At 33.3% G+C, this 12,411-nt stretch overlaps 1 protein-coding gene across 7 annotated transcripts; it reads left to right on the forward strand.

Annotated features, from left to right (window-relative positions):
- Positions 1–3,797: 3,797 nt before the first annotated feature.
- On the forward strand, positions 3,798–9,811 carry LOC136220205 (protein FLX-like 3). 7 transcript variants are annotated; one of them, XM_066007975.1, is made up of 8 exons: positions 3,798–3,972; positions 4,861–4,928; positions 5,102–5,293; positions 5,433–5,510; positions 8,572–8,995; positions 9,087–9,220; positions 9,330–9,406; positions 9,510–9,811. In XM_066007975.1, exons 5-8 carry the CDS (start codon positions 8,583–8,585, stop codon positions 9,558–9,560), a joined length of 675 nt encoding a protein of 224 aa, XP_065864047.1. In that variant the 5' UTR covers positions 3,798–3,972; positions 4,861–4,928; positions 5,102–5,293; positions 5,433–5,510; positions 8,572–8,582; the 3' UTR covers positions 9,561–9,811. The 7 variants fall into 7 exon arrangements, with proteins under 7 accessions (XP_065864047.1, XP_065864049.1, XP_065864050.1 ...); XM_066007977.1 differs by having other exon boundaries at positions 5,110–5,293; XM_066007978.1 differs by having other exon boundaries at positions 5,213–5,293.
- The last annotated feature ends 2,600 nt before the right edge of the window (positions 9,812–12,411 follow it).

Here is a 12,411-nt window from a genome sequence, read left to right on the forward strand (position 1 = left end):
AGCGTATAAGCTCACACATTCCTTAGTCACAGTTGAGGATACTTGGCGGAGATTTCCATCGGCTCGGGGCATTGATCGGAGGAGATGCCGACCAGTTGGATACGATCCCACTGCTTGTGATCCTGCTTATATGGACTAGTATATGCGATATTCGCATCCTCATCTCCTTCATGCACCACAGGCTGGACCGGTACAGCATGCTCGCGCCAACAGCGAATAAGTTTATTATTATTTAGTATTAGTTTATATGTGTTTATTTTTTAATATTTATTTATTATTTTTTTTGCAGTGGGTTAGCTGGTTGTGGCGTGTCACCCAATTATCGGCTACCCACCGATCTGACGAGGATGCTCCACGCATTAAAAGGGAGATGGATGAGTTTATGGATGCGTGGCGTCGGGCGAGCTAAATTATTTTTGTAGAACTTCATACATTTTAACACTTTTGATATTATATTTACTCTTTTATGTTTATAAATTTTTATGTTTATTAATTTTTATTTTAATGTTTATGTGTTTAAATTTTATTTGTTAAAGGGTAATACGAGTTAAAATGCCGTAATTTTATTTCTAAACGGATAATTCGAGTTACCACAATTATGAACTCTTTTTTTTGTGATTTATTCATACGGGTGTGAGGAATCACGCCTCACCATGTGGTGAGGCGTGAGGATATCACGTCTCACCGTAGGTGCGGACGTGATAGTCCCATGCCTCACCGTGTGGTGAGGCGTGATTACCTCATGCCTCACCACATGGTGAGGCGTGATTACCTCACGCCCACGTACCGGGAGAGGTTTTTCCCCCAATTTCCCACCTCAAAGCCTGAAAGGGTACTTTCATCCTTTCACAAGGCTAGAGGTGGGAAATTGGGACTGGGTTTAACAACACCCTTTGTCAAATGGTAATTAAAGCCCTTGCTAAAAGAAATCAGATGACTTTACTGTCAATAGGTATCACATATTTCAATTTTAATATCACTTTCATGTTTAAGCATTATAATATGACAAACGTTGCAACATCTGATGTGTCAATTTTTGTTAGTGTAGTCTTTAATCATGCCGTTTGACAAATATTGAGATTGAAATCGGCTAATTAATTATTGGCATTATAAATTGTTTTATTTTATACATAGGAGCTAAATTGATTAAAAATCTTAAAGCTATTTTTGTAGCTTATTTGGCTTTAAAATTGACTAATCTATTTTAAATGGTGAAGGCTTCAATGGAGAAGCCAAATGGATTTCTCTAACCTCTAATGGACGGGTAATGAACCTGGATCTATCAATAAATAATTTAACGGGTTTAGGTGGTAATCAACATTGGCTCTATATCACCAATCTAAGAGGTTACTACACCAAAGGAGCAATCTCTGGTGTTCCACGAACTAAGAACGCAACCCGAGGACAAATGAGGGGGCGGCGGCTAAAGGGAGAGGAACCAAGATATTGCCTTGTGCAGTCTCTGATATTTAGTTTAAGGTAAACTAGTGTAGGCAGTATTATATCTCCAGTATTATGTATATAGTGTCTTAGGTTTAGACTCAATAGCTATCTATTTATAGCTACGCTAAACCTAAATCCTAATCCCAACCCTAAACTGATTAGATTATGGACGGGCAATAGATCAGTAAATTGACCAAGGTCGTTTACTCCATTTACTCTTACAAATGGACTTATCTATTTTTCTTTATTATGGCCTTACTTGGTCTTGTGATATGCAAAATGTTGGCATTGGTGCATGTGTATGATTTGGCAACATTTAGTCTGTATGTATTATAATTAGTGACATTTGGACATTTTGGTATGATTTCGTAACATTTGGCTCATCTAGTATCCTAATTTGTAGTATTTGGTTCTCGGGTAGATGGAAAGATAACGAATCCAACAGGAGCCATAGAGGCCAAATATCATAAATTAGGATACCACAAGGGTCAAATATTACCAAATCATATTACATGAGTTAAGTGCTACAAATTAGGATATCATAAAAACCAAATGTCAAAAAATCGTATCACAAATATCATTTTCAGCCCTCCGAAGTTATCCAAATAGTGCAACTAACCTATCAACTTCAAAAAAAGTTACAACTAACCCCATCAATCTATTTATTTGGAACAAATAATCCCTCAAATTCCATATGGCAGTGCGTTGTACTAGAGGATTAGTTGTAACATTTTGAAGTTCCAATCATGCGCTGCCACATGGCATTGATGGGTCATTTATTCTAAATAAGCAAGTTAAGGGGATCAGTTGTAACATTTGAAAGTTCAGGAGTCAGTTACAATTTTTGAATAACTTGAAGGAGCCAAAGATATTATGCCTTTTATAAAGAATGATCCCTTTTTATTCCTGTATAAATTCAAAATTCTCATGCCTTTCACATTATTGTTTTTGTGAATAATGTGTAAAAATATACTCAACGTTGACAACTAAAACACTGTTATTCTTAGAGTTTAAGAATAACAAGCAAATCTACCTCGAGCATTAACAAGTTTGGTCGATTTAAAAAATAATTTATCAAATAATTTTCTCAGTAGTAACGAATCATGACACTTCCACATGTATCATTTTATCACTTATTAGTAACAGATCATAATGAATAGATGTAGAAAAAAATATAATGTAGATTGAGTTGGAAAAAGAATCAAAATATTTCACCAAATTTAAAATTATTAATGTCTATTTCTATTATTAAATCATAAAAAATTAATCCATAAAAACTAATGTAATGATATGTTAATTTTAGTTTCTATGAATTTCAATCAGTTTCACCTTTTGTAAAACCGGATTAAATACATGTAAAATTAATATGAAACTGATAGAAACTATTCTAAAATAGTAAAAATATTTTGATATATTCTAATCAAATTTAATAAGTGTCTCGGATCTCACATAAAATTATTCTAAAACATTATAAGTTTGATTTAATTTTCATGTGATAGTTTCTTTGAGACGTAAGCAAACTAGTCGAGCAATTTTCAGAACTCCCCTCAAAACTTGACCTGTCCACGGATCCGGGTGCCCGCATGGCCCATGTTTCTTGGATCGGATTTAGACAATAAAAATTATTCATAGGTCCAGTCCAACCCATATCCGTTAAAGCCCATATATTTTTTGGACGAGTTTGAGATTAATAAATGGGTTAGTTACATATTAATCATAATTAGTCTAAATATTTACAATTTTTTTATATTTATAAAGAATTTTTTAAAATGTCAAGTATTTGAAAATTAAAACTGGTTTTAGCATATTAAAAAACAAAAAAAAGGCTTGGTTTGATGAGTTTCAACCGTGAAATTGGTTTTTTATTTTTAATTTTCAAATCCAAAAAAAAGTAACTGTTTATGTGATAAAAGGATAATAAAAAATCCAAAACTGATTTTATCTGTAATTTCCTCTTAATAAAAATAACACAGGCCGGTTTAACCCAGCCCGTCTATTAATATTAATTAATAAATGATATTTATATATTAAATATTTATTTTTTAGTATAATATTTATTTTGTATAATTAATAATTAAATATATATATATATATATATATATATATATAAATATAGATATATAGATGAGCTTATACGGATTGAGTTTGAGATTTGATTTTTAAGCCCGAACCCAATTCGACCTAAATTAAGAGTGGGTTGAACTGGACTTGCACTGAAATTTTTTAGTTAAAATCCAATAGATCCGGCCCGAGCATGACCATGGACAGATCTACTCGGTCCAGTCCATTTAGCTGAGAGCCAACGAATACCGAAAAAGCGTTTCTTATTTTTATTTTTTATCCAAATAAAATTTATTGTATCGAGCTAACAGTATGCAAATGGATGTTGAAGCTGGTCGCTTCTATGGCTTCTCCTCTTCAACATTACGATCCTTTTCATCTCCCTTCATTTCTCCTCGTTACTCTTACCTCTGACCTTTCTGCTCCAGAAGAACTCCGGACAACCCAAGCTAAACGGAGACGACGACGGTATGCGTTTCTATCATTCTCCCCTCTTCATAGATCTGATCCAAACAAATGCCGATACATTATTTTGTTTCAATTCTTATGTTCATCTGATGTGAGAATTTTATTGGAAGCTTGAAGTGAGTTCTTAGCATTACTGTTATCTCGTCTTCCACTGGAAATTAGGCTCTACCTTTTCCGATCTATATTTCTTATTACATAGTTTTTCATGTGTCTGTTCTCTTTTTCAATTCATGTTTCGTTTATTCATTTTATCTTTGAGCGATTAAAATTTCAGCCAACTGTTCGATGATCGATCTCAAAGAATAAATTTGATAAACCATTTTGCATATGGTGAAACATTGATATGCCTTTTGGTTTTGATTTATCATGAACTGCTAGAAGAACACATTCTAAATCATCCTTGACTGGGTCTATGTTTGTCTTTGCCGGCCAAACTATGATTTCCGGGAAATTGTTTAAGAAGCATATATGTGGAATATGGGATTAGACTACCATGTATTGAAATCTCAACTATACATACTGAAATCTCAACTATATATATAATGTATATGTGCTCCTCCCCCATGGATGTAGTTAGAAATAGCCAAACCACGTATATGTGATTCCAATTTCTAACAGTTTGATTTTAATTCGACAAGTGCTCTTCATCTAAAAACTATGTGAATCCTTGAGATGGAGTACCTTCAATTGAATAAACTAGTGACTGCTTAAGGAAGAATTTGTTCAATTATTTTCCTTTGATTGTTCGCTTGGCTTTGTTTAAAGAGCATTTAAGCCATCTTGGAGGCATGTTTTTACTTAGTTGCTTCTATATGGATCCGACACGATTAACTGTCCAAGGTTGTTTGGATACTAAACTGTCTCTTTCACTTTCTGTCATATGAGTAGGTGTTGAAGAATGTGGAATGGCCGGAGCAGTTTCCCTTCAAGGATGAGGATTACCAGCCGTTTGATGAGTAAACTCGCTTAACTTAATTTCCATGTTTCATGTCACTGGTGTTGTTTAAGTCAGTTTAGTTTGTTTTAGCTAAAAGTTCTCATCATATACTTGAGTCTTCAATCACTTCAAACTTTCAATTGCTTCGTTTCATCTTAAGCATATTTCAACTAAAGTTAAACATACGTTTAGGACTCCAGACTCCGTGTTCTATGAAGCTCCAAGATTTGTTACACATGTCGATGACCCAACCATTGCGGCTCTTACACTCCAGGACCCTCTGATCCTGGCTTTTATATGTAGGTCAGCCACTTCCCGAAAGGGTACAAGCAAGATAGAATAGTAGGACAAGGCATGAATGAAGAAGAGCTGAAGCGGAATCCAGTAAGATCCTACTTGTTTCCATGTTTAAATCGATACAATCCTAGTCCTTAATAGAGCATTATTATGATAATTTGATCAATGTTTTCTATGGATTTACACAAGCCTTGAATTCGGTTATTGTCTCTGTATGTGCTGACAGAGTACATTGTTCAAGACTTAAAATGTGGACCCGAAACTTGCATTGCAAGACAATTCTTTTGATGTCATAACTAATGTGGTATGTGCATTTCCCTCATCTCTTCATTTTTCATTGTTTGGGTACAAGTATATTTGTAGAAGATAATAATTATGATAGGTAAAGAGTCTGATAAATGTGATAAAGTAATTAAAACAAAAAGATGTAATACATAATGGAACAGTAACTAATAATTAAACTTTAATGTCATATTGATATTGAGATACCTTAAACTCTTATTCCTAAAATTTTGTCGACAAAGGGGGCACGAATTCTTTGTTTTCAACCAATGGAAGATGCATTTTTTATGAAAAATGTGAAGGCACGGCATCTTAATCAGTTCAGTCCCCTCCCTATAACTCTCCCAACAAATTGAACACTCTTCCTCTTCTCCAGCCCCGTTGTTGTGGTACTGAAAACAGCCTTGCTTCATCAACATGTTCATAGCTAATTTGGACGCTCCTGTTCCATCACTGTCGACTCTAGATTCTCCGACATCGATATCGCCATCCACCGTCTGCCTCAGCCTCGGCTGATGGATCAAATCGTGTTGGACGTCACCATCCATTATCAGCACATCGCCATCCACTGTCTGCCTCAGCACATCGACATCGACAATTTCAACATCTGCTGTCACTTGAGAGAAATTAGGAAACAAGGTGGATTTAAGAGTATTAGCGATAGTCTGAGACAAGTAAAGACGGGATAAGTGGTTGAGATTAGGGGGATTGAATAAATCAAGGAAATGGTAGAGATAATTGCAGAGAAAAGAAGGGTCCGGATGAGCCATTAAACTAGGATTGATTGATAGAAAACAAGGGGAAGTTGGAGGATTCTGCGGCGGGTAAGACGCAATGAGAACTTGGCTACCTTGAACATCTCTGATGTAATGGAAACGAAACTGTAGACAGAAGAATATGGATTGTGAATGTTGCATATTGTAGTATGAATGTGGCGTATCGCAAGACATGTTAATATTGATTTCCCTAGGCATTCTGATTAATTTGCCCAAGTTAACTTTGATCGATGGGTTTAGTTAATTTAGAGATGAGTTTTCAATTCCCAAATTAGTAGAAAAAAATCCTTCTGCAATTAGGAATAAATATTTGAGCCTCAATAATAAGGAAAGAAAATCCTTCTGCCATTAATAAATATTTGCCCTTATTAGGAAATTCTAATTAAAACGAAATTAGGAAATCAGTAGGAATCTTATTTTAAAAAGTAGAATTCCAATAAATATTTTCCTAATTAGGTTAGGAACCTCAAAACCAATCCCAGAACTCCATCCATGAGTTTCCGTGTACTCATTTTGTAAATTACATCCATGGTCACTCAACTTTATACTTTTTAATAGCCGTGACCACTGAATGCCTCAAAACAATTATTGACGGCCTCAAAATAAAAAAAAAATATGGTTTTATTGTAAATGTCGTTCTAAACAATTTTAATTCTTGAATATTTTCATTTTGAGATCGTTAAGAGTCATTTTGAGGAGTTAGTTAAAGTTTAATGGCTACGTGTGTTAAGCCGTGTAAAGTTGAGCGACTTTTAAATATCACCGAACACTTGATTATTGGGATTGAGAAACGAGTGGCCAACACCTGGATGAGGTTCTCGAAGGTTTCGCATTAGATTACTGTTTGAATTGGATTATCATAGAGGTCAACTAAAACCTTGTATAATCGGTAAGACGAAATGGATGTTCGGTCTAAAATAAAAGAAAATACGCAGAAAATGCAACGACTTACCGGCAACATAAATTACCATGGACGTATATCATTGGCAATTGTAATGATAATATGTGTTACAACCATGTCGTCGGACTTACCGAAGACATCCAAGCAATATACATACAAACTATTTATTTCAAAATTATAAAAGTATTCCTAAATTTTTATTAGCAAATTATAGCAAAATAATTATTACAAAATATCCCAATATCCTTCTAAAGTTTTGAAATCTTTCCTCTCAGAAATTTTCCCCCAATTTTCTCGGTTTGCAGTATTCCCTTTGGATCTCTATTTTGCCGTATTTCCTTTTCTCATTTTGCCGCGTTTCCTTTCTCAGTTTTCCGTATTTCCTTTTCAATCTCTCGTTTGCCGTGTTTTCCTTTTCTCAGTTTGCCGTGTTTCCTTTCCAATCTCTAGATTTCCTTTTCAACCTCTAAAGTTTTAGAATGCTCTATAAATCAGAAGACAAAAGCAACCCTAAATGGCGAGATACCCATCTTCTCCTCTTCCGCTCTACTTCAATTTTCCCAAATCTTTCTCTACTTTGATTCCCCCCTGTTTAGGGTTTATACGGTTAAAGCTAATCAACGGTGAAGGTAAATCCCCTTTTTCTTTTTCAAAATTTCTAGTGGAAGTATTGCCTACTCTTTTGCCTCATTCTCCATCTTGCTATGTTCATTTTTTTTTTGGCTTTATATGATTTGTTATCTGCTTGCTTTTAACTAATTGATCGTGGTTTAATCTTTCTTACATGTGAGCTTGGTGGGTTTAATTTATCAGGTGGGGCTATAAATCCTAGGTAGAAAAAGAGATTATAATCATGTTTCATGACTTGGGAATTTGTTTTTTTTCGTAAATAGCAGTTGGAATGAATAAACTAAGGGGGTTTTGTACTCATACAGTATTTGTAAAAAGCATAACTGAGTATGAATCTAGGAGGAAAATCATCTCTGCTATATTCAGAAGCAGAGAAGATTACCACTGCTAAATTTACCATATATGAATTTGAGTTTCACTGTCTAATCTGCTTGTGGGTTCGGTTCTTATTAATGATGCTTTCTTCTGAAATAAATACTAAGTGAACAGTGTGTGTAATTACTCTACAGTGTTTCAGAAAATGATATCAAATATGTTGCAAAGAAATATGTTCCTTAATGTATTTGTTAATCATCCCTTTTCCTGACTTGAATGCAAAGTTCTGTAAGTATCAATTTGAGGTGCAGCGGTCTATGCAGATTTTGATATAGCTGAATTTCAATTTTATTTTTAGAAAGTGATATTTCTCATGATTTCGTAATTGTGTTAAAAGGAGTGGATTACTAAAAACTAAAGATAATATATCCTTATTGTGTTGTTGTGCACTTCCTTTGTAGAGTAACCTATAATGACAGGCAGAAATCACATGCCTAGTGAAGCCTATAATGACCGACGTGGGTTCCCACCCCCGAGACCTTCCATGCTTAACCCTCCTTTGCCACACCCACCTCTGCACCCTGCAAGGTTGGAGGATAAACTAGAAATGCAGCATGTTGAAATCCGCAGGCTCCTTGCTGATAATCGTCGGTTGATGAAAGATCGGATGGCTTTTCAGAAACAACTTGTTGCTGCTAAAGCTGAACTTCATCGCATGAATCGTGTGAAAAATGAAGCTGCACAACTTCGTGTAGAAGTTGAGAAATTGAATAGTTTGAAGCAAGGGCTGCTTGGTCAAATTCAGTCACTGAAACAAGATCTTGCAAGATCCCAAACTGATAATCAACAGATTCCTCATTTGCACCAGGAGCTTATGCATGCTAGGTTTGTGTTTGGAGCTTATGCATTCTGTATTTTCATTACAACTTTCAAAAATCATCATAATAAATCCGAAAAAGGGACCTTTGTGTTTCAGGAAAGCTATTGATTATGAAAAGAAAGCAAACGTTGAGTTGGTGCAGTATAGACAAGCAATGGAGAAGGACATTGTTTCCATGACTCGTGAAGTTAAAAAGCTTGCCAGTACTCATGCTCAACCCTGGCTTGCAGGTATAACTATTATTATTATCAAAATCATGGCCTTTTTTTAAATTTTATCTTTTGATACTCTGATTTTTCCACTGTATTTGTTGCTGATCTATTTATTTTATGATTTAAGGCGGACATTGCGGGATGAAATATGGTAACCATGAGGGTTTTCCTGCTCCGTATTGGAATGGATATGCGGCTTATATGGTATGTTCACTAATTGTTTTCAATTTGGTTTATGTTTTTTAAATTTTATATTCTCATATAATGCTGCATATTTTCCTAAGAAAAAAATAATTTCCTTTCACAGAGTGCTCCTGGTCCTGCTTCGGGGGATAAGGCCCGCATGTCTGGTCGTTGACATAGTTGCTGTTCATACTCAAAAGCACAAGACTGTTGCTATCCGAATGTTGAGGTTTTTTCTATGTTTAGGAATTTATTATCTTGAGACATCTTGTATGGTACATGATTTTGTTGCTCTTCAGTAGAGTTTTAATTTTTAATTGTCTATACATTATGAAGTGATTAGCTGAATAAATTTATGTAAAGTGACATCTTTGAAAATTGGAGTGTTTGTGTCTGAAAAGATTGGACATCCAGTTTTAAACTTTATTTGTATAGATTGTAGATGGGTCTGGTATTTGTTCTCTTCAATATCTCTAAGATTTGAGATTCGATCAAAATAAACAGACTTGATCCGAATCGTTTAATCGCCACGATTTTCGAAACCTTCAAAATTCAATGATGAACTCATTAATATATATGAATTAGCGCTTAGTAAATTTTAAACTTTGCAGCTTGATCAATTGTTTGAGGTTATTCAATCTATTTGATTTTACTAACCTGAATCATCTCACCCGTTTCGGCTCTGTAAAATATCAATCTCCTCTTGAAGATGAACGGTCATGGTTTCCTTGAGCCAAAGACTCCAATTACACCTTATACTACAACATTTACTAATGAGGTGTTCACACATATTCATCTGTCAAAGTCAATTGTTAAATTGGATTATATAAAATTTAGGGTAAATAATTTATTAGTCACACTAATTAGTCCTTCTGTTTTTTGAAACATATCATAACATCTCTAAGTTTTAATAAAATTACCTACTTAATTCCTCCATTCATAAATTTTATAGAAAATGACAAGTTTGCCCTTTAACCACTAATTGACTTTCTTATATTTTTAATTAAATTGTATCTAATTTTATTTATTATATTAATTTAAGAATTAAAATTAATATTAGTAACAAAATTAATGAAGGAGAGCTCCTGGTTCACCCCTCCCCGGTTAAAGAGGTCCAGTTAGTTGGTTGGAGGAAGCCTAGGGAAGGGGTTGTTAAGTTGAATACGGATGGCTCCTGCCTTAGTAATGGCAGAATTGCTGCTGGTGGTGTTCTTCGGGATGCTGGTGGCGCCTGGCTGGCTGGGTTTACCCATAACTTAGGTACGGGCTCCTCCTTTACTGCGGAGCTCTGGGGGATCTTGTCTGGCATTAAACTCGCCATTCGCATGGGTGTTAAAAGACTTTCGGTGGAGTCTGACAATTTGGAGGCTATCAACAGGATTTCGGATAGACAGGCTGTTTGTCTTAAGAGTCAGAATCTCATTAAAGTCATCTTGAGGCTTCGTCCTGCCTTCGATTCTCTTACCTTCTCCCATATTTATAGGGAGCAAAACCGCGTGGCGGATCGCTTGGCAGCTGTTGGGCATGTGGGGATGTTAGGTGTTTCTACCCTTTCCGTTCCTCCTTCTTTTCTGTTACCTTCTCTTCTTGAGGATAGGATTGGGGTCAGTCTTCCTAGACTGATCCCGGGTTAGGTTTTTGTTTGTTTTTTTTTTCTTCCCTTCTTACCAAAAAAAAAAAGTAACAAAATTATATTATTATTTAGTGTATTTTTAATTAAAAATGGATAATCAATTTTATAATAATTTAGAATTATAATTTAAATATATCGTTTATATAATATCTATCTTACGTGGTAATTGTTACACATACATTATTGAGTTTATAATTTATTAAATAATAATCAGTTAAATAAAAGTTAAATAGTTATTAATGTGTTTTAACCTAATGAGTAAAATTAAATTTATGAAATAATTTCTAATTAATTTTATTATACACTATTTTAGTAAAAAAAATATTTTTATATAGTTTATCTGATTGCTCGGTTCAAGATTCAGCACACCCTTTAGGTGAATTCTCTTCTAATTAATTTTTTTTACGTCTACTAAGACTCGAATTCGAGATCTTTAGTTTAAACAGCTTGAGGTCTTTTACCAATCAATTTAATATTAATTGGTTTAGTAAAAAATAGTTAAATACTACATTAATTTTTTTAATATATTGATTTATCGAATATTATGAAACACTAAACTAATTTATGGTAGATTAGTAAATTTATCATTTTATTTATTGAAATAATTTTAATTATTGATATAAATAAAATTTGATAAAACTTAATTAAATATAGATGAAAGTTAATTAGTGATAGAATGACAAAATTGTCATTTTATAACAATTTATGGATGGATGGACTAAGTAGTTAATGTTAGTGTGTCTTTAAAAACAGAAGGACTAACTAGTGTAATACGCATAAACTCATGGACTAATAAATTATTTACCCTAAAATTTAAGGTAAATAACTATAAGGTCTTTGTGTTTTTACCTAATACACTACTTAGAGTCCCTCTATTTTTAGAAATAATTATTTTTTGTTTTTGTTAACTCTTTAGTCCTTATACTTGAGTCAATGGTCAAATTATACTAAATAAATTTTAAAATACCAAAATTACCTTTTACTCTATGTTTTAATAATAAAACCTCTATTTTTCTTACTTTATAGTTTTTCTCCTTTTTCTTATACACAATATCTCCAATATAAAGTAATTGAATTATTAATTTTTTAATTACTATTTTTTATATAATTATATAATTTTAATTTAATAACGTAAAATTTATTAATTAAAAAAATGAATGAAAAATATTTCAAAAATTATCAAAATAGGAGTAAGACTATAATTGTAAAAAAAATACATCTCTAATAAATTTGAGGAAAGAAGAACAAAGAAATAATAATTAAAATTTAAGAAAATAAATAATATATTTTTTCAAGTATAGTAATCTCGGTGGATATTTAGTTCAAAAACTTTATTAAAACTATTTAGATTAAATTTAACACTAAAAGATAAAAAAAAATATATATATATATG

The sequence above is a fragment of the Euphorbia lathyris genome, chromosome 2 (genome assembly GCF_963576675.1).
Source record: "Euphorbia lathyris chromosome 2, ddEupLath1.1, whole genome shotgun sequence".
Classification (NCBI taxonomy): domain Eukaryota; kingdom Viridiplantae; phylum Streptophyta; class Magnoliopsida; order Malpighiales; family Euphorbiaceae; genus Euphorbia; species Euphorbia lathyris.

Excerpts from the sequence above, each read along its gene's own strand:
- LOC136220205 (XM_066007975.1), top strand. The coding sequence starts at position 8,583 with ATGACAGGCAGAAATCACATGCCTAGTGAAGCCTATAATGACCGACGT. Across the intron at positions 9,221-9,329 it reads TGCTCAACCCTGGCTTGCAG|GCGGACATTGCGGGATGAAA; the intron begins GTATAACTATTA and ends TTATGATTTAAG. Across the intron at positions 9,407-9,509 it reads ATGGATATGCGGCTTATATG|AGTGCTCCTGGTCCTGCTTC; the intron begins GTATGTTCACTA and ends TTCCTTTCACAG.